At 43.9% G+C, this 20,999-nt stretch overlaps 1 protein-coding gene across 2 annotated transcripts in view; it reads right to left on the bottom strand.

Annotated features, from left to right (window-relative positions):
* The window catches only part of MTMR2 (myotubularin related protein 2), a 60,727-nt gene that overhangs the window by 12,384 nt on the left and 27,344 nt on the right, over positions 1 to 20,999 (bottom strand). For both annotated transcript variants that reach the window (XM_010165901.1, XM_010165902.2), the window contains 5 exons: positions 12,555 to 12,630; positions 8,611 to 8,705; positions 8,322 to 8,432; positions 5,783 to 5,884; positions 5,016 to 5,099 (listed from right to left, as the gene is read on the bottom strand). In XM_010165901.1, coding sequence (XP_010164203.1) covers positions 5,016 to 5,099; positions 5,783 to 5,884; positions 8,322 to 8,432; positions 8,611 to 8,705; positions 12,555 to 12,600 — 438 coding nt within the window. In that variant the 5' untranslated portion in view covers positions 12,601 to 12,630. The remainder of the gene's footprint in view (positions 1 to 5,015; positions 5,100 to 5,782; positions 5,885 to 8,321; positions 8,433 to 8,610; positions 8,706 to 12,554; positions 12,631 to 20,999) is intronic.

Here is a 20,999-nt window from a genome sequence, read left to right on the forward strand (position 1 = left end):
GTGCACAAGGTCTATCTTCTCCAGGTAAACTAACACCGCTGCTTTTAGGAGAACTCATGTTCAGTTGCTTCCAGAGGACAAAGCATGGAAAGCAACATGGCCACATCTGTAATTGTAAATTAAGAGTGCTCATGACTGTTCTCACTGAGACCAGCTGGCACACTGCACCTCACATCCACACTATTAAACTCTTCTATCCTCAAAGTGGCATTTTGTCCAAACTGCCTACTGGTCCTTGGCTTGTGTCAGCCTCTGAAATGTGTCCAAGCTTGGGAGCAGTTTGGCTAGCTGGCCTTGCAGCCCTCTTTCATCTCTCCTCCACAAGGGCCTGGCTGTCTCTTCCAGGTCCCAGCTCTGATGTGGCCCAGCTGCACAACCACAGCTCAGACTGCCAAGGGCACTGCAAAGCCATGTGAAAGAGCCACCTGAACATCTATAGAAAGGCACGAAATGTAAAACTGCAGATGGAGGAAGAGGACTGTTGAGATGGGGATTGCTCAGAGCTCAAGGTTTCAAGAGGGAAAACAACATCATGAAATGGTATAAAATCCAAAAGGAAAAACTGTGAGTTTAAGCAGGCAGTCACTGGGTGAAGGCCAACAGCTGGGTCATCTGTGTGCTGGTATCAACATTACTGGTGGAAGATGGCAATAACAGCCCAACTGAGAGAGGTGCAGAGGCTGACCCTTCTCCTCTCACTGGTACCTGCCTAGCCAAGAAAGTCTCTTCAGATGCTGTCTCTGAGGTGATGAGTACTAACACTCAGCCTAGAAGCGAGTTAAATCTCAGCCATCAAAAAATTGTGTGTTAGCCAGTAAATAATTGCTTCATACTCTCAATCTGCATGCATCTAGCTGGAAGAGTATCTTCATGCATGGCTAAGGGTGCTCAAACACACTGACTCAAAAGAGGGACGGTAACAGCCTGGACTGAAGCTCTGCCTGGAACTTGCAATGAAGGCCCCTCAGTGCTTGGAACACTCCTTATGATCGTATCATCTAACCATAGAGACGCAGCCTTTGTGTCATGTCCACACACAAACCAGACTTGGTTTCCCTCTGGGTAGTCATTCATGTCTTACTTTAATGACCAGTACCCAGTTATCACTTGACCTACACATGTTGTAGAAGATGGAGTTTCTTTGTTTGCAGGGAAAAACTGTTGAAGACACATCAACATGGCACTGAAACCAGCACCTTGCAAAGCACATGTTTAAGCTTAAGCACATGAGGATCTTTCACTGACAGGAAAAAAGTAATCTCCTTGCTGGAATTGCACACAGTCACATATCCTGACTGGACCCAGTAGACCGATTCTGAGCTTAGCCGCATGGACAAGGCAGGGAGGGTCCTGGGTTTCACACCAGCAGTGCCTCTCTCAAACTTGGTTTGAGCTGTGAGATACCAAGAGGCACATGAGCTCAGACACATCCCTACACACAGGATACAGCTGCCAGAGCCAAGCTGGTCCCTCTGCCGTGTACTCAGCTCAGACTGTCTCCATTTAGCACAAGAGAGCTGTGACTCATTGTGCAGTAGAGCCATACCTAGCACAAACAGGATCTCAGGTAAACCATGGGGCATTTGACAATTCAATTCTCATTTTCCTCAAACATTCATACACAGGATGCTGTTCTCATGCTCTACCTTTCCCACTCTGGTTGTATACTAATGCTGGGCACTTCTGTCCTCAAAACAGGTCAGCTCCTCTTCTGAATTCTTAATTTCTGTATGTTTTCTCTGAAAGCAGCAACCACAGCCCTGCACTGTGGCTCCCTGGTACACAGGACCAGAGCACAGGATTAGACAAGCACGACTTCTGTAAGGAAACATCACACATTTCCAGCTTCACAACCCCTTGTAATATTTTCCAAATGCTCCCCACCTTGTTAAGGAAAATGAAAGCTTTAAGTTACTCCAAAGGCATCTCAAGGCCTTTTGGTTTCAACTGAGTCTTATTCACTTTGCAATTCTGTTTTATATTCTGCCAGCCCGCGCGTAATAAAAATCAGGGAGCAATTTCAGTTTTAAATTTCATTTGCCACATGTGATTCCATTTACCAACTAAATCCCAAGCCCCTCTGAGTTCCTTTTGTTCTCTACAGGTTGTTTATTACTCCCCATAGTTTTACACAATCACAGATTTTTAATAAGTTACATATTTCCATCTTTCCCAAGAACACTAACAGAGAAGTCAGGGCTTTTCTGAATATCTTTCCTAATTGCTACAACCTCTATCATATCAACACACTTTTATTAATCTGGAAAAAAAAAAATCATACCACATGTAAACTTGCCATGTCTACCAGTGTAGACACAGATCTTACCATGGATCCTACTCCAGAATCTAGTCTTTTCTAGATGCCTGGTAGTTGGCATCTACTTCTGCTTTACTCCCTTTTCTCTGTGTCCATGCTGCCACAGGGAAATAACTGACCTGGCCTAAGATATACCAAGTTAATGCCTGGCCATTACTGCTGGGCTGCTTATACCCTAGGCCAGCTCTTCTCTAATAGTTTATAAACCAATTCTACAAGGTCCTGCAGAGAGTCTGTATGTCCTGCTTTTCTATTTCAGGTCACAATTCATACAGTCAGAGACAGGTAATCCTATTATCTGATTTGATGATGCCAGTTTTGTTTCACTGTTAACAAATCCCTGCTGCCATTTCAGGACATAATCCTGATCTACTGTAGTATTTGTTATTGCTTTAATAGAACCTGGTTGGAGTAAGAAAAAAGGCTAAGACATTCACACAGATAAACTGAACATCCATAGTTATAAATGCTGAAATTAAATAAACAGACTGAAATACCTACAAGTTTTGGAGGGGACATAAAAGCTTCATACTGCAAGACTTAAATCAACTCTAACGAAAGGGATGAAATTCTTCTCCTGGCCAGATCACAACATAAACATCTACTGTAGTACAGTTTGCCTCTTCTTCAGCAGCTGGTGTTGGTCACTTTTGGAGATAAGCTACTGGAACAGATGGATTGCGTGATCTGGAATGGTAACGACTGTGGCCCATCATGGCTAAAATTCAGATAGGCCACGGATGCAAAAAATCCTGTTTGGATCCTTTTTTGCAGTTATCAATGTAAGCAAATGACTGAGGGCTTCAGCATATGGACATCAGTTTGATTTCTTGTCATAAAAGCAGTCAGGCTAAGTTTTTCCTGTCCACTCAGAAATTATACAAAGCAGGTCATAACAGAAGAAGTACATGCTGCAGCCATGTCCTGGTTGTGACGTGCTTTATACACAGTGCTATCTCATGTGGCCAGAAACAAAGGCACCATGGCCCAGAGTCCCATTTTCTTTACAGAAAGGCCATGAAGAGCTGCAAATCACATTCATGTAAATATATATATCTCTCTATACATATATATATATCCTTTCACTGTCTAACCAAGCTCCTGCCAAATTTAAGGTACAGCCAATCACAATATAAAAACTAATATGGATAGAAAAGCTTGTATTCTAAAAACAGACATGCCAGGATTAAGAAATGGGAATAATTTACCTTCAAATTCTCAAGGATCACCCTTCCTTATTTCCAGGTATTGTAAGAATGTCTTTAGTCCTTCATCTGCTTTAACTGAAGCTTGGCTAAGTGAATGCTGCGCTTTTCAATGGAGATTATTTTGTTAGCACAGGTATTCTTTAGTCTTTACTCCAAAGTTCTCAGTCCTCTATAGAAGAATCCTTCCCATACAGCTTGGGCTGTAGATCCATCTCTTTATAGACAGATCTTTCCTTAAAATAACTACCAAGAAAGAGGTAAATTCTAAGCAAAGCAATTATCACTGCCTTATCTGGTCTTATTTGTCAAACTCAACCTTAGATACAATGTCTGTCATTGATTACAAATGAGTGGAGTTTGTTTCTACTAGGATTTTATATTGTGGTATCTCACTGCAAACATGCTTTTTTGCAATGAAGACAGTGGAGGTAAAATACATCTCACTTTCAATTAGCAGCCTCAGAGCCAGCGATCTATCTTAGGCAGCTATTTTAGGAGGGGACAAATCACCCCCAACAGTGAAGCTCTCTCTCCCCATCTGTTAATGACAAGCCTAGATAACCAATTTAGAAGGCATGCTTGACTTTTAGAAGACTAAAGCTAGGAAAATTAATCCCTTCCTTGGGTTTTGATGTCAGGAATCAGACGAACTAGGCTAGGATAGACATTTTATTTTGCTTTATGGATCCAAATAAATCTTTAAATTTAAATCTGTAAATTTCTTAATTTTACAAAGGAAAATTGGTTTTATCCTGGCAGGTCTGAATGAGACAAAAGTTTACTCTGTCCAGGGCAAAACTGCCACCAAATTGTGCTGCCTCCTCAACTTAAGAATTTTATGACAAAAGTGATTTAATTGTAAAAGCCAAAATTCTCCCATCATTTCCCCCAGGGAGGACCACTCAAATTTTTATCACAGTATTCCTAATTGACAGCCTACCACTTCACAATCATCAACACCTTTGACCAGTCTACCCTGGACAAACTACAACTGTCTGTTCCAAGCTACGGTTAATCACAACACTCTCTAGGTTGATCCCTATGCTGATTCCCCAGGAAAATGAAGCTATTCTACATTTAATTTTTTTTTTTTCCTTCCAAGTTCCTGTTTGAGATACCTTACAGAAAACTGGAAAGACTTAAAACTAACATAAGCAAGAGCTGAGGCTGGGATGTCTGTACCCACAAAATGCATCCTCTGTTCCTCATTGCCAGCAGTAGCTGATGACTAAGCCAGAGTAATAGTTTTTTCTACCAAAGCCTAAAGTCAGGTCTTTGCAGCCTGAGTCATCTCCATCAGTGGATGCTACTATCTCTAAAGCTGTACTGCCATCATCAGTCACTGCAGCGTGGAGAACAATGTCCTAACCCAGCCTGCATGACATTTGTCAGCAGGATCATCTTCTGTTCCAGGCAACCTGTATATTTCTGCACAGAGCCTCACTTCTGAAGAGCAGAGAGGATGAGGAAGGACATGGCACAATACCCACCTGTCTTCTGTACTCCCAAGTGGGGTCATACACCTTCCATCCATTTTCTGGGAAAACTTCTTTGTACTCAAATGCAAAAAGTGGCTGAAAGAAAGAAAATTTACCATTAAGAGCTCTCTCAGAGACCATTTCCAGGATGTTTCATATCTCAAATAATAACTTATGACTGATCCTTCTTTTTTTCCCCACTGCACTACTTTTCTTTTAGGGATTTGTGCAATGATGCTCACTGTAGAAGTAATTAGTGCAACAATGTACTTCCCTCTATACCCCTGACCTTGCTTGTCTACTACCTAGTACTTCATGGAAAAAAGGAGTTTATTGTTAAAGAGAGAAAGATAAGACTACTTGGCCAAGAACACTCATATATTAAGAACTAGATCCTTTCAACCAGTATTTGAAGCAACAATTGCAGGTGCAGAGACAGAGCAGATGAACTGCATTCCAGATGTGGAGCAGTGCAGTCACCATTAGCTGTAAGCCTCTGACAGATATCACCATGCTTTGAATACTTCCCCTCTGTTACAAGGATGTATCAGTAAGTCATCCTCCATGCATGAAGGAATCCAGACCCATGGCAGGAGACTTTTCCTGTTTTCTATACAATCTAAACTCTTACAGAATTAATTCTAAATTTAAAAACCAGCATTTCCCCTCCTCCAACAAAACGTACCCCATGTGAGCATTGTACCAAGTAGAAGGGACTGAACAAAACAGCATACTGCCACTCTGTGTCTTTTGGTAAAAACTGAAGGGGAAATACTTACCAGATTATTTGAAACTGGGAAAGCATATTTCATTAGGTTCTCAAATATGGATCGTCTCGTCCTCCCTTCAGGCTTATGAGCAAACCGCAAGTTTCGAATATCCTAAGAAAAAAAGAGGGAAATCAAACTGCAGATTTCTGAATCACTTCAAAATCCAAAGAAAATCTGAAAGCCAGCATTTAAAAATAGGGTCACATCACGATGCTCTTTCGAGTACTGATTTAATGTCATACTTTGAACACTATTGTACTGCAACTCTGGGTTTGGTTCAGTGGTCTGCAGCCTCTAACAAAGCCAGCCACAACAGCAGAGGAACAGAGGGAGAGCACAGGGACACCTCATCACAGCATCTTGCCTTCATGTCGAAGCTCTCTACCTGCTGAAAGCCTACGGAAGAGCCTCGCTCAGGGAAGGGACAAGCTACCACTGACCAGCAGGACTTTGTGGGACAGATCTAGCTCTTACTGAGCTCTCAGGCTGAGCTGTGCCAGAAGACAGCTGGAAGGGACTGCCTCACAAAGTACCTCCCACAGAGCTAATGCACATAGGGAGCCCAAATCCAGCCAGTTTAGGTGCAAAGCAACTAATGCCATCACCTCTTCAAAGCTTCCCTCTTTCAGAGCACTGGAGAGTTTGACTGAAACTGACAGCTCCTCCGCTTTGCACAGTGGCAGTTTCCACTAAGACCTCCCAAGACCTCCTCTCCCTACCCATCTACAAAATCAAATTCAGAAACTAAATAAAAGCATCTCTAAGATGCCAAGATCTTCCTGCCAAGCCTACAACTCAAACACTTGTAGTAAACAATTAAAAAGCCACCAGCAGGAAATGAGCAACCAAGTTCAAGCATATGAAGATGGTGCAGCAAGTCAGAGAATGAGATAAACAGCTAAAGACTTAGTTGTCTCACAAGACTGACATTAGGTAATTGGTCTCAGACAGAACATTCCAGGATGCATAAGCTGTATCTGTACTACATTATTGCTCCAAACTGCTCTGTATATCCTGAGCCAAGCAGGCTGGTATATAAATATATATATATACACACACACACACATATGTATACAGATACATATACACACACATATATTTACACACACACACATATACATACATGCTGTATAGGGCCAAGATACCTATTGTATAGTTTGTGTCTGGGTTTCTCACCCAGGGAAACAATGTAGTTCATTCCAAACCTGACCATGTGTGCAAATTTGCATATAGGCAAAATAGGTGAGGACTAGGACCAGATAAGAACAGGGAACAAATTATCTTGCCAGCACAAGCACCCCTGCGTTAGCCATGGAGGATCATGACAGCAATTGGATGAGGGAGCAGCTGGGTGATTTGGTATAGAGATGATATCAACTGCTCTTGACCAAGCACACCCACAGCTTGAGAGTCTGCTTAGCCTCCTCCTGCCTCAAAATCACAGCAGCGAGCAGAGCAGTTTGGGACTCATTTTCATTCCTCCATCTGCCCTTATCCAGCAAGTAGCACCCTTTCAGCCTTGAGAGGGCTCTGACAAGAGCTCCAAGCAGCCCAAGACTCAGAATCCAGCTCCCCTGACATGCCCACCAAGGAAAACAGCGGGGCCATGCCTTGGTGAACTGCGGAGGTATGGATCTAGATGATGGTGGCTTTATCTACTTTGTGGGTCAATAGTACATAGACATGAGGAGGTGATCCGTTAATTTTTATTGAAGTTTGCATTTCCAGTGATTCCAGTGCCTCAAGAGGCATCATTCCAGTCAATGAACTTGTGTCAAAGATTGCTTGCAAGGACGGTCACAAGATCAACAGGGTCCCGGTGACTGCTCACCTCTGCGTCACCGAGGAACTGACACGCCCTCATCCCTCCTCACCACAGGAGCCACGGTGGTGACTATTCTTGCAGCCCTCTCCTGACTGCTTGCTTGATTGCCATCTTTCATCCCATCCTGTCGCTATTCTCTTTATTACTTTTTCTTTTTGTAATGGAAGGTGTTCTGGGTGTGTAGCATTTGACCTTGTCTGTGTCTTAATTTCACCCTTGGGATCATATCAAAACCTTCCCCAACATCGGATCGGGACAGGTACTGCCTTGAGAAATGACACAAGAGCCTTGAGGAGGACTGAAGGCTACTTGCCAGTCCCTTACCACAAAGCACAGCAGCAGGTGGACATAAATTAACAATTCAGGGGGAAACGTGCCCCTTTCTTGCTCTTGAGATGCAAGTGAGTGAAAAGCATCCTGTACTCCATGACTGGAGTCTTCCTGGGATAGGCTGGTGGGCAACCCTGAGAACTGCATTAGTAGGATGCAGGCCTAGGTTTCCACTATGAAGAAAAGATACTACCTAGCACAAAGCCTGAATAAAGGTTTGGATCTCATCTTGAATGAGTGGAGCTGGAGAATCCTGAAAATCACTTTTAAAAGTAAATTACTGTGAAGTCACACTGACTGAAATGTTTTGAAGAACTTCCTACAGTACTGTAGAGAAATCTTTTAAAATATATGTTCCCCTTCCCCTATTGTAAAACACGGATAAAAGTTTACCTTGCATACAATCTCCAGCCCGTATGAATTCTCACCACGACTGGACGCACCTCCAATTTTCTCCACTCTGTTGATTACACCTAAAGATGCATCTAGGACAAAAGGAGGGTCCTGTAGACAGTTGAAATTTGTGAGTTTAAAAAGGGGAGGGGGAAAAGTACCCAGCTCCTGCTCCCTTATGCCTGAATTCCCAAACATATAGCTACTATTCATACAGAATTAACTCTCAAAGAACATCTAGGTCTAAAGATTGAATAATCAACAAAAGCAGATGGTTTCAAAAGCTTACCCGTTCCATGCTTTTAAAATACAGTCTATAATTGGTAACGGTAAGGGTTCCTCTGATTGCTCCAGTGAAGGGGCAGATGTAAGTAACATCCTTAGCTTAAAACAAGAAAAAAAAAAGTTGTTAACTTATAGGAGTAAAATTATGATAGCAACGATATCTGGGGGCTCTACTTTTCAGATAATGGAGTGAATACCAGCTTAATCTGGGGTTCTAGCCTAGAGCTAACATGCAAGCTTCAGTTCTGTGGAGAAGGTAAGAGCTTAGGTATAAATTAATCTCCAGGCAAGTACCATCACCTAGAACCTTATATTTGCACAGAACTGATATCCCTACTAAAAAGGCAGCATTCTGCTGCAAACTGTCTGCTCTTACTGAGCAATGCATTGTCAGTAGCTGAGACCATCATGCACAAAAAGAGGAGATGATTGCTGCCTGGATGCATACACATGAAGCTGACAACAATCTGCAAAGGATTGCCAGCAAGCTGGTTTATGCCACCAAGGACAGGAGAAGGCAGGTCTCCTACATGTGGCCTTTAGGATGCTTGGGTTCTTCTGCACACGGTTGCACGCAGGGATGCTCTGGGATGAAGGCCCTCATGCTAAAAGCCAGTGGAGCTACAGTGATTTCCAGCAGCCAGGAATCTGTACAGCACCCAACTGCCAGTGATTTTAAGTCTGAAGTCAGCGATCAAGTTACTCTGCAACAATTCAATTATTTTTGAGCCTGAGTGATGGTGACTCAAAACAGTCCCCTTCTTAAAAAACCTCAAACGTTTCTCACTTGTTCCAGCAAAAGGCAAGAGCTGCTGCTGGTTTTCCACAGCAAACACCTCCTCTAACTGCCTTTCTGTTTTCTATCAATTAAAAATGCCAACATTTAAGTTGTTCCCTCCCACCCTGCTGCTCAGCAGTGACCCATCACATCTTCTGCCACTGAAGCAGTTGGCTGGCTGTGCTGTGGCAATGATTTATGCTGTCACCAACAAGTAATGACACCCCTCAAACACACAGAGATCCTTGCAGAAGGAGACCCACTGTCCAGAGCTGCCAGATCCATGAAAGAACCCTCTGGACCATCTTAATAACCTCAAGCCTTCAAACTCTAGGGGATCCATTTTGCAAGGGCTGTGAGAAGCCAGAAGGACAGATGGCCTCCCAGCCAGGTGACAGCCACCACGCACAAGAGGTGCAAGGCTGTTGGGGTGTCAGGATGGGGACCTGAATTTCTTCTACCTTTATCCCATGAGATTTAGCCTGGAGGGAGGGAGAAAGAGAGACTGCCTTACTCCACAGTCCTGGCAACTCATATAACTAAGTCATCCTCATGTCAGCTCTGCTTCTGCATAGTCTTCACTGACTTTTGAGATCTGGATATGGAGAAGGATCCTTAAAAAATGAGGAGTAGCTAATCCAGAGAAAAATACATAACACAGTTTTGGTTAAAAATAAATAATTTTTTAAAAAATAAATGTACACATGCTAGCAATTTTATTTGTTTATTTATTTGTACATGCGTGCGTTGGAAGGGCAATTAAACACGAAATGCTTCTAGCCAGTTCTAATTAAACCAAGTGTTTAATTATTGGCCTACTATTAATCACTGCTTTTCAAAGACTAGTTGACAGAGGTTTGAAAGCAAACTCATGAAGCACAATAAGGGTGAGGGCAGCCTGCCTGGTTTTTCCACTAAAGTTCCCATTATTCAAAATGTAATTTCAAAATGTTTAAAGAAAAACAAAACAAAATCTACTAACAAGAGGAGTGTGCATTTACATCTGAAAAGGAACAGGATTTCTAGATAAAGAGGAAGGTGCTAGAAAAATGTTTTCCAGGCAAGGAATCCCAGGTATGATCTCAAACGCTGGCCTTGCCATCCTGTAAACCACATCGCCCTTCACATTTGCATTTTATTAGCTTGGTTTCCTACGGAAACAATTTTACTTAATTACACTGCACATGAACACATGTACCTACACACATGGCTTCTCTGACCTTAACCCTACCACAGTTGTATGATTTCAGCAGTCTCTACCTGATAAACAGGGAACTCCAAGGCATTAAGATCCTTCACTGTTTGTGATGCCAGGTATAGAGAGGTTACACTAGTGCTGCTACCAAGGGAAAGTCTAATAAGCTCAGCCTCTGGGAGCTATAAGAAAATCCATGTGGGAGAAAGATACTGGAAACCAGGATTTATTAATTCCCCTGCTTATGGAATTCCTGTCTTTTATAGAGCCAATCTTACCCTAGATTATTGGGTTGGCTGAAATAATTTTTCTTTCCCTCCCTCTAAAATACAAAGATAATTATATTTGCCTTTCTTGACACTTTTAACATGAAATAATTATTGCTGATGAATAATAAAGATTTCCTTTTTGCTACCTTTAACTTCTTGCTGGACCAGGCAGCTGCTTTCTGGCCCCCTCTGAAAGCCACCCAGCCTTATAGACTTATGTGGCTCATCACATCATTTGCTAACAGAAAAAAAATTTAAAACTCTCATCTCTCAAACCATTCCCCAGGAACTCTTCAAAAGACAGTCTTGCTCTCAGAGCTAACTGTGCCTGTGGAGTGAGTTAGATGTCAGACTGCAGCGCGTGGCTGGAGTGTGAGTTCACAGTGCCTAGGAAAGGAGTAGAGAAAACGACTGAGCATTGAGGTGGGATTTTTGTTTGGTTTAGTTGGGGGGGGGGTTGTTGTTGTGTGGGTTTTTTAAAATAGGGTGTTGGGGTTTTTTTAAGACTGAAGTGCAGAGAAGGACCTGGGAGTCCTGGTGGACAACAAGTTAAATATGAGCCAGCAGTGTGCTCTTGTGGCCAGGAAGGCCAATGGTATCCTGGGTTGTATTAGGAAGTGTTGCCAGCAGGTCGAGAGAGGTGATCCTCCCCCTCTACTCAGCCCTGGTGAGGCCCCACCTGGAGTGTTGTGTCCATTTCTGGGCTCCCCAGTAGAGGAAGGACATGGAACTCCTGGAGTGAGTCCAGTGAAGGGCGACTAAGGTGATTAAAGGACTAGAGCATCTTTCATATGAGGAAAGGCTGAGGCAGCTGGGCCTGTTCAGCCTGGAGAAAAGGTGACTCAGAGGGGATCTAATTAATTTTTAAAAGTATCTAAAGGGAGAGTGTCTAGAGGACAGGGCCAGACTCTTCTCATTGGCACCCAACAATAGAACAAGAGGCAACGGGCATAAACTGCAGCATAGGAAGTTCCTCCTGAACATAAGGAAGAACTTTACTGTGAGGGTGACTAAGCACTGGAACAGGCTGCCCAGAGAGGTTGTGGAGTCTCCCTCCCTGGAGATATTAAAAAACCGTCTTGACAAAATCCTGGTTCATGTGCTCTAGGAGTCCCTGCTTGAGCAGGGTGGTTGGACTAGATGACCTTCAGAGGTCCCTTTCAACCTCAGCCATTCTGTGATTTTAAGAATGCAGCAAAATCTTTCACAGAAAATTATTCAAGAGGCTTACTCAAAATTTCAGACTAGAGTGCATCAGCACACCTGATGCATGTCAGAAAGTCTGGATGAAAAACAAAGAAAAAAGACCCATCTCCATATCACACCAAGTTCTCTGCAACTGCACTGTATCCTCTCCTGCAGTTCGTGATAGAAATTCAACACACAATTGTCCTGTGCCAACCCACAGTGTTACCCTGTGGTGAGGACAACTTGGAACAGTTGATCCACATCCCCTCAGGAGACAGCAAATGCAAAGCTGTACAACCTACCTCATGTTGAATTGCTTTGAACTTGCTACATGCTAAGAGGAGACATATAGTTACCTTGGCTCTTGTGATGTGCAATAACTTGATTAATGAAACAACCTGATCATGGTTCTCAAAACATCAGCAATTTACTGTTGTTGGTCAGTGACCACCAAAGTATTTTGCTGTATGGATGTTCTATTCGGTCAGCAAATAATAAGGAAGTTCCTCTTCACATACCCATGTCTTTAATGGTTTCTCCTGGTAGCAAAGGTGGCTCTTCCATTTCAGCCAATTTATTAGTCTCCCTCAGGACCTGGGGAAAAGATAGAGGTAGAAAAATAAATTCATTATGTTTTCATAAACCAAGAAGTTTACACTTACCTGCAACAGGCCAACAATATCAAGAACAACAAATATTCAAAGATCTTGAGGTACTGCCTAGTGTCTCAGCCTCTGAAAGCTCAACACAAAGCATGTGAGAGACCTCGGTGCAGCCCTCGAGCACGTCACTGGGTTGTGCAGAAGTGTTTAAAGCAAGGATGTCTGTGATGGAGAGGCTGTACAAAGCAGCTTGCATGCTTTGGCAGCACACTTCCCAGGTGGCTGCCTTTCATGCTCCAACCTTCTCCTTCCCAGCCCATCATCACAAGTCAAACTCCCTCACAGCTACAATCAAACAGATCAGTTTCTTTCCCAGTCAAAGTTATCAACTATTCCCATGATGCTATCAACTATTAAGGAGAGCAATTTCCAGTTTACATTGAGGAAAGTTCAAAAGGACACCTTGTCACACCACTGTCTTCAATGAGGATCTGATAACTGCAATCTGATCTGATTCAGTAGTAGTGACTTGTTACGAGGGTTCTGTTTTGATAGGCATGTACAGGAGTTGCAGTCTTGAGGTTCTGGGGTATTTTTTTGGCAGCCAAATGACCCCTCCTCCACTTTCCCTTGGGTTAAAGTTATACCACAGGGCATTACTTTTCAAAGATGTGATTGCATTTACACAAGGGTTTGCACAAGAACAGCTGCTACCATGAGCATGGACATTTTAGGAAAGCACAGCTGTAACTATGAAAGCATAACCCAAGGTCTAAACTTATGGTAAGAACTAGGGGAGAAAAGCACATTTAAGTGACCAAGATGAAGGCTAAGTCTGTGTGGCTGAACACAGATGGATTTAATCATATTGCCCATGCCTTGAACTGGCCAAATGACCACAACCACAGCAGCACACCAGCTGCTCAACCTAATAACACAGAGAGAGAGAGAGAGAGCAGGTAAGTTAGTCCAGACTTTGCCTCATGCGGTAGCAACCACAAGATTCTGGGTTTAACGTTGGTGTGCATCCCACCTGGTGGAGATAGACAGAGAAAGCTCATGTCTGCTCACAACTGAATGTCACCCAAAATGCTTTCTTTATCTTAATGTAAAGGAAGAGAAATAATTGTTTTAATTTGATACCAGGAAATCCCTGCAAAGAAAATTCAAAGACATAGCCTAAAGTGGCACTCTAGAACATGACACATTTGTGGTCAGCTTTCATGTAGGATCAAGCCAGAGGGAAGAAAAAAAAAATCTCTAAACTATGCAAAAAAATGAAAACAAAAACCAAAGAAACCCTACACCACAGTAAAAGCTCATTCCAGCATTTTCACACAACAGATTGATGTATAGATGAAAAGATTAGTAAGATCAAAGCCTTCTTGAGAGTAAGATGTAAATTTTTTTTCAAAAAAAAAGCATTCAAAAGACACTTTAAAAAATAAAGTAATAAAAGCAAGCATAGTCCTGACTTCCTAACAGGAACCTCACAACTGCAACCACTTTGGGCAGCCCTTAGCATGGAGGTTGCCAGAGCCTGGGGTCTACAGGACGAGTGAAGGGAGGTCACCATGGGCAGAGCTCACACTGCCAGCACTCAACTTGCAGTAAAGCTTCTCCTCCCTCACATCAGCAATACCAGTAAGAACAGGGTTTTGCTGGTATAACTAGCAGAAGTCTATGCTGAGGACTTCTTGTCAGCACAGCTGTGTTGGCCAATGATCACACATCCCATCAAAGCCCTGACTGATGGCCTCCCTGACAAAGCCTGTGATGTAGACCCGCTCCCAACTCCTGTGTGTCAGCTTTTGCACTTGAGTAACAGCCTTGAAATTAGCAGGATAACATCTGGATTATGCCAAATGAAACAGAGGTTTCTGGATAATTAGTCCGTAAGTGGTGGTCATCTTTGTAGCCTTTCGTCTTGGAAGGACATAAGTAAAAACACACTCTGCATTCGGGACACAAACACAACTTCTTTGAGAAGGTCCATACTCCAAATGGGCAGCAGCTGCTGCTAGGGTCACTTCGGTCAACAGCTGGACTCGCTGCTCAACTGCAGATGTCAGGAGAAGCACGTCCAGCAGTAAACATTTGGAGGACTGGGTTATATATTAAGCCAAAACAAATATGAAGATACATAGAAAGCATTCGGTGTGACAAACAGCTGCCTTAATCAGTAGGTGGGCAGTGCTCAGGTGGGTTTTAAACACTGTACTGCAGGTGGGGGACAGAAGGAGGGAAGAGGCAAGCAGTATGAAAGACAAAGACCTCCATGCCAACACCGTTCTGCTAAAGACGAGGATAATAAGACCTTGAAAGCTTTTCTGGTTTAAAAACTGGCTCTTCTAAGTCTAATAAAATCCATCTGCTCACTCGCACTCCCCGAAATGTGGCATCCCCAGGGTCAAAGGAAAGGATCAGTGATCCATATCCACGCTCACTTCAACACAGAGCAGCAGATGGATGGCCTCCTGGAAGCACAGCACTTCAAGGTCAACAGCTTCTGCCCCCTTGCCTCCCTCCTCCCTAGCCCTTTTTTTTTTTTTCCCTCTTTCTTTTTTTTGGTACAGAGTTGAGGACTAAACTGCCATTTTCCCCATCCCCCAACCGACCTCAACCACACAACCTACCTCAGGTAACACAGCACCGATCACCTTCATGATGTTTTCAAAGTAGGCACAAGCACGTCACCCCTGGATAACAGTCACCCTTCCCAAAAGGCTGAGACAGACATGGTCAGAAAGCCCAGGACACACACTTCTCTGGTGTGCTGGTCTTTGCAGTATCTGCCGAGCTCTAGACCTTAAACAAACCTCCTAGTTGGAATGTGAACACTTGAAACCTGTCCTGGCAGGAACCAAGAAATGAATGGTAGGCATTTCCCTGAAATCCGCCTCCATCAACAGCTCCTTAAAACTGATTCAGGGAAATGCAATCTGCGTGCAGCTGACAGTGCAGGCAGCAGGCGCAGGAGAAGACATCTGGGGCAGCACTAAAGCACAGGAGGTTGCAGGAGGGAGGAAAAGTGGGTGGATAAGGAAAGAGGAGTTTTGGAAACAGATCAGTGGGAAGAATGGGATGGGACAATGCACATGGAGCTCTGGGAGTACACTAACAGCGTAGATGGACCCTTTGCCCTTTATGTGACTAAGGAGATGACACGAAAAGCGCCTCCATCTTACTGCCATCCTCCCCTCCCCACCCCAAATCAAACAATGGTTCATTAAACTGTCAGAAAAATCTTTTTTTGTACACTACCCTATTTTCAAGACTCTAAAAATAACACTCCTGGGCCACATTTAGCCCTTTGCAAATCTTGCAAAACAAAATTAGGAGCTCCAGTGAGGCACAAAAGCAGGTAGGGGAGCCAGGGACACGGCTGCGGCAGCCCAGCCAGTGACGTCTGGCTCCTGATGCATTAACGCGATTGAGGCAGGTACCATCCACATCTGTAACCAAAATGTTCCACCTCTGTGTGCCTCGGTTTTTTAAATTGTTCAGTGGGAACAAAAGCAAAGGGTGCTTTGAGATCTGCAATGAAGGTCACAGAGCTGGGCAGAATCAGCACCACTTAGGAACAGGACAATGTTGACATCAAGACACACACGGGCCGTACTGGTCACAACCACCACTGAGATGGTTTCTGTAAGAAACAAATGCAACCACCAAAAAGTGGTAGACTACTTTGACTTGCCTGTAAGCCAAACAAGGTTTTTGTTATCTTTTCCCCACCAAAATGTTATGCTTTGTAACTGAATCTCCTGGGAAATTAAGAGTTTAGTTACACACCAGAAAAACCTGTATTTCTGTCTTCTTTTACCGAGTAACATAATCTACCCGTTCCACCCATCAGCAGCTCTCCAGGACACTGAGCACAGGACTACCTGAGTACCTAAACACGAGTCCTGCCTCAGCTCTGAGAGGATGTGAGGACTTCATGCCACCACCTACCTTTGTTCTCTGATCAAACAGCGACTTGGCAGAACAAACCCACACTTGCTACATTTAACAACTGCTTCTCTGACTCCAGGATCCCACCTTGTGTTAGCTTCAGCCCACTTACCCATGGCTGACAGTGCAGAGTTCTCTCATGCCCTCCCACCTACAGCACCCAAGGCAGGAAAGCCCTGATGCTGTATTCTTGACACAACCTCCAGACCTCAGCAACAAAACTATTATCTCCTTTGCTTGCATGTATGGGGCCAGGGAAAGTGGTTCAGATCCAGCTAAAAAGGTAAGACTGCGCCCTGCCCCATCCCTTACCTCTTCACTCTGTGATTCAGGACACTGCAGTCCTACCAAGCCTCTCCTACCATGTGTTCACATTGTCTCCTAACACAGCAGCCAGCATGTGCTCCAGCCCCTCTCCTGATTGCTGTCTCTGCACAGCTCATGCACGTAGCTTGTTCTGAGCGGCCATAGCCAGCCCAGGGTGGTACGGAGCTTACATGATGTCCTGGTTTTGCCAGGATAGGGTTAACTTTCTTCTTAGAAGCTAGAAAGCACCGTGTTTTGGTTTCAGTGAGGATTGTTACAAGAAGAAATGTTGATAACATACAAGGACACTGTGCTTGGGTAGTTTGCAAGAATAGAGGACTGGAAAGGGTGGGAGGGGAAGAAAAATGTAGTAGTCAGTAAAACCCAGAACTGACAGTTGGATGTGCCAATAAGATATTCCATATCATATCACGTCATGTTTAGTATATTAACTGGGGCTGACCGGAAAGGGGGGAATTCTCTCAAGAACTGCTCAGGTTCACTTTTCCAGGATTGCAATTTCAGTTTCAGAGTTCCTTTTTGCTCCTCCGGGATCATTATCAGTGGGTGGTGAGCAATTGTACTCTGCATCACTCATAATATATAGTTGTTATCATTATTACTCTTATTATTATTATTTTAATTTTATTTTTATTGTAATTATTAAATTGTTCTTATCTCAACCCACAAGTCTCCTCACCTTTACCCCTCCAATTCTCTCCCCGATTCCCTCCCTGGGTGAGGGGGGAAGGGGGTGGGATGCTGCGAGTGGCTGTGTCGGTGGGATGCTGCGAGTGGCTGTGTCTTGTTTGGCTGCCAGCTCAGTTAAACTATCCCAGTTGCACCATAACTCTAAGTACGGGGTCTCAGAGGTCTGAGCATCGCTGAACACTGCTCCAGAAGGACCCAAGAGGGTGCATGAAACTCTCTATTCAGGGTTTGCTTTTGCCTGTGAACAAAACAACCGATATGTTTTCCTCTGGTATTGCCTGAAAGGCGTTTGCCTGCCAGCAGAGCTGCACAGCCAGCATCACAACACACCCTGCGCTGGCTGAGGCTGAGCCAGGACTGCCTCCTCCCACCCCATCTGCCAGTGCTGCCACCACTCCTGTATTGAGCTCAGTCAAGATGCCTTGATTGTCCGCTTAATGGCTTTGTTAATGGATGTTTTTCCATATCCATTTTGCCAGGACTGGCTTTGGGTGTGACTACACAAGTTGTAAACCCAGGTGAGGGCCGGAAAGCAGCTGGGAATGCCTAGGGACAATAACTTTGTCCCTGGACATCAACATCTGCAGCACAAACCTCCAGATAACAAAGATGCATGAAGAGAGCACCTGAGGTCCCTCCTCGCCATTTTCCAGTTGTTTTCTTCTACTTTCTCCCGAATACTTGAGTCCTGAAACCCACAGGCAAAGAAAGGTCAGCTTTCTTGGCTTCATGCAACTTCAGGAGAGACTACAGGTTTGTGTTACCCAGTTGCTGGCTAACAGTTTTCCCAAGTCAGCATAGATTCTTCCATCCTGAATCACAATCAAAATGAACAAAAAGAACCTTTATTTAGTTTAGACAAAATTAAAATGTATCCCTTTTTGTGATTCCTCCCCCCCTCCCCGAGTTAATCTCTCCTTGGTAACCTCCTACACACTCCATTTTGCAAATTTGGGACAGATTTGTTACCCATAAAGCCACGGCACTGGTGCAACATCTCCAGTCCAACACCATGACCACCTTGCTCGTGCATTACTCCTTACCCCAAAACCACGTCTGCCCCAGCTACTGAAAAGACAAGCTCTCCAGGCTCGGAGCTGCTTTTGTTCCAGCTACAGACAGTCCTGTTCTGCGTCTCCTACAGCAGGAAGCTGGTCTCTTAAGTGATCCCTTGACATAAACATATATAACCTGTCTGTACAGACAAACATTATACACACACACACACAAAATCCCTCTGCATCTGCAGCCCCTGAACCCACGGGTTTGGCACGTCTACCTCATAAGCATGCACTGGACATCAGCAACAAGGGGGATATACACTGTGGGGACACTGTGCATGTTGTACCTGTGTGTGTGCAAGAATATACACACTGAATTAGCAGATTTTAAGAATATGTAGCTTTTCAAATTATGGGTGAAATATGGATTTGAAATTCAACAGCCAAGTGACAGGTTTTAGCTCCTTCAGGAAAATACTTGTCTGATACTTCACATTTTAATGGACTACCTGGGAATATTCTGCTTGTACTTAAGGTATCTAAACTTTCCTCCCCATCTTGTTTTTCAAATGTCTTTCTCTCAAGGACTGGCACATGATTAAATGCCCTCCTGAATCAGCACTCTTGCCACTCTGCAGGCACGGTAGTCAGTAAACTGCAGGAATATTCATTTCATCTAAAACTGGAGATCTACATCTGAGCTACAGTCACTGGAAAGCAGGAGACCCAGGAGATTCACCTGTAGGATGAGTGCCTTTCTTCCCACCGAAGGCTAAGAACTAGGGTAAGTAACTCCAGTGCAGATTTGGAAGGGCTAATCCCATCTCTGGTGCTTCACCGTGGCCAGCATAGCAATGCTCAGTCTCCTGGACATCCCAATACACCTGAGTAGTCACAACCTGTACTCTGCAGAGAAGTTCCCTTTGCAAAGGGCATCCAGTTCTGGGGCCCTCACCATGAGAAGGACATCAACCTACTGGACTGAATCCAGAGGAGGCCACCAGGATGATCCAAGAGCTGGAGCACCTCTCCTATGAGGACAGGCTGAAAGAGTTGGGGCTGTTCAGCCTGGAGAAGAGAAGGCTCCAGGGAGATCTTATAGTGGCCTCCCAGTACCTGAAGGGGCTACAGGAAGGTGGGGAGGGACTTTTTACAAGGGCAGGGAGTGACAGAACAAGGGGAAATGGCTTTAAACTGAAAGAGGGTAGGTTTAGATTAGACATTAGGAAGAAGTTCTTCACTGTGAAGGTGGTCAGACACTGGAACAGGTTGCCCAGAGAAGCTGTGGCTGCCCCCTCCCTGGAAGTGTTCAAGGCCAGGTTGGATGAGGCTTTGAGCAACCTGATCTAGTGGAAGGTGTCCCTGCTGATGGCAGGGGGATTGGAACTAGATGATCTTTAAGGTCCCTTCCAACCCAAACCATTTTGTGATTCTATGACTCTAAGTCCTAAGTTACTCTGTGTAGAGTGGCAGCAGGAGATGAGCCAGGTCAGATCAAAAAAATTGCATTAACTTCATTAAAACAGGCATGACTCCAAAGCTTCTAGGACAGGTCTTATTATCTGAGTCACCAGAGACAGCTTTTGGGTCAGAGCTGTCACCTTTTTGCTGTCTCAGAGAACAACATGAGGGAGGTCAGCCTTTCTGCAAAAGCTTAGCCATAGGATTATTTTTACGTACTTGATTTTTTAAAATTTATTTTATTTGTAAATCAAGAGCACAACATGTACACTTACATAAGCAACGTTTTTCTCCTTTCAAATGCATCAGACCATGTTCACCTATTCCTTCCCCCAAACTGCCCTCTCACTCCACCCCTTTCTTCTTTCATGGCTGTTGCCATAGAAGTCAATCAAGCAAGGACAGTGCCACTATGGCAGGGGTATCAAGATTTATCACTACCCCAGTGATGGTGTAAAAACCTCTGAAACAAAACAGATACAGAAGCTCTTTCCATTCACCTCAGGAAAAAACAAACCATGAAGGTCTACTTCTGTACAGCTGATGTTGACAGAAGCTGCAGAACTGACATTAATTTGTGGAAAATCAAGACCTGTATGCTTATTTAGGATAATTTTTCAAAAGTGCATTGGTTTCTTCTCCAAAAAACGTTTCTTACAACAGGAAAAAGGCACATTTTTCTAGCATTTTGCTGCTAAGATGATTCTGTCTTCTCAATGCTCAATTAGAAAAAAACCCCAGACTAAACAAAACGGGAAACAGTAGTCATGCTTACTGACAAATCCTCCTGTAGACTGCAAACACTGTACTGCTTTGGAGAGATTTGTCAGCCGTCCTTTATGGCTATTTCAAGTGTACTCTGAGAAGATTTATGTGCTATGTATCCTACTGGAAATGCAATAAAACATAAATTGAGCAATTAAAT

Source organism: Antrostomus carolinensis, unplaced genomic scaffold, assembly GCF_000700745.2.
Source record: "Antrostomus carolinensis isolate BGI_N321 unplaced genomic scaffold, ASM70074v2 scaffold13434, whole genome shotgun sequence".
Classification (NCBI taxonomy): domain Eukaryota; kingdom Metazoa; phylum Chordata; class Aves; order Caprimulgiformes; family Caprimulgidae; genus Antrostomus; species Antrostomus carolinensis.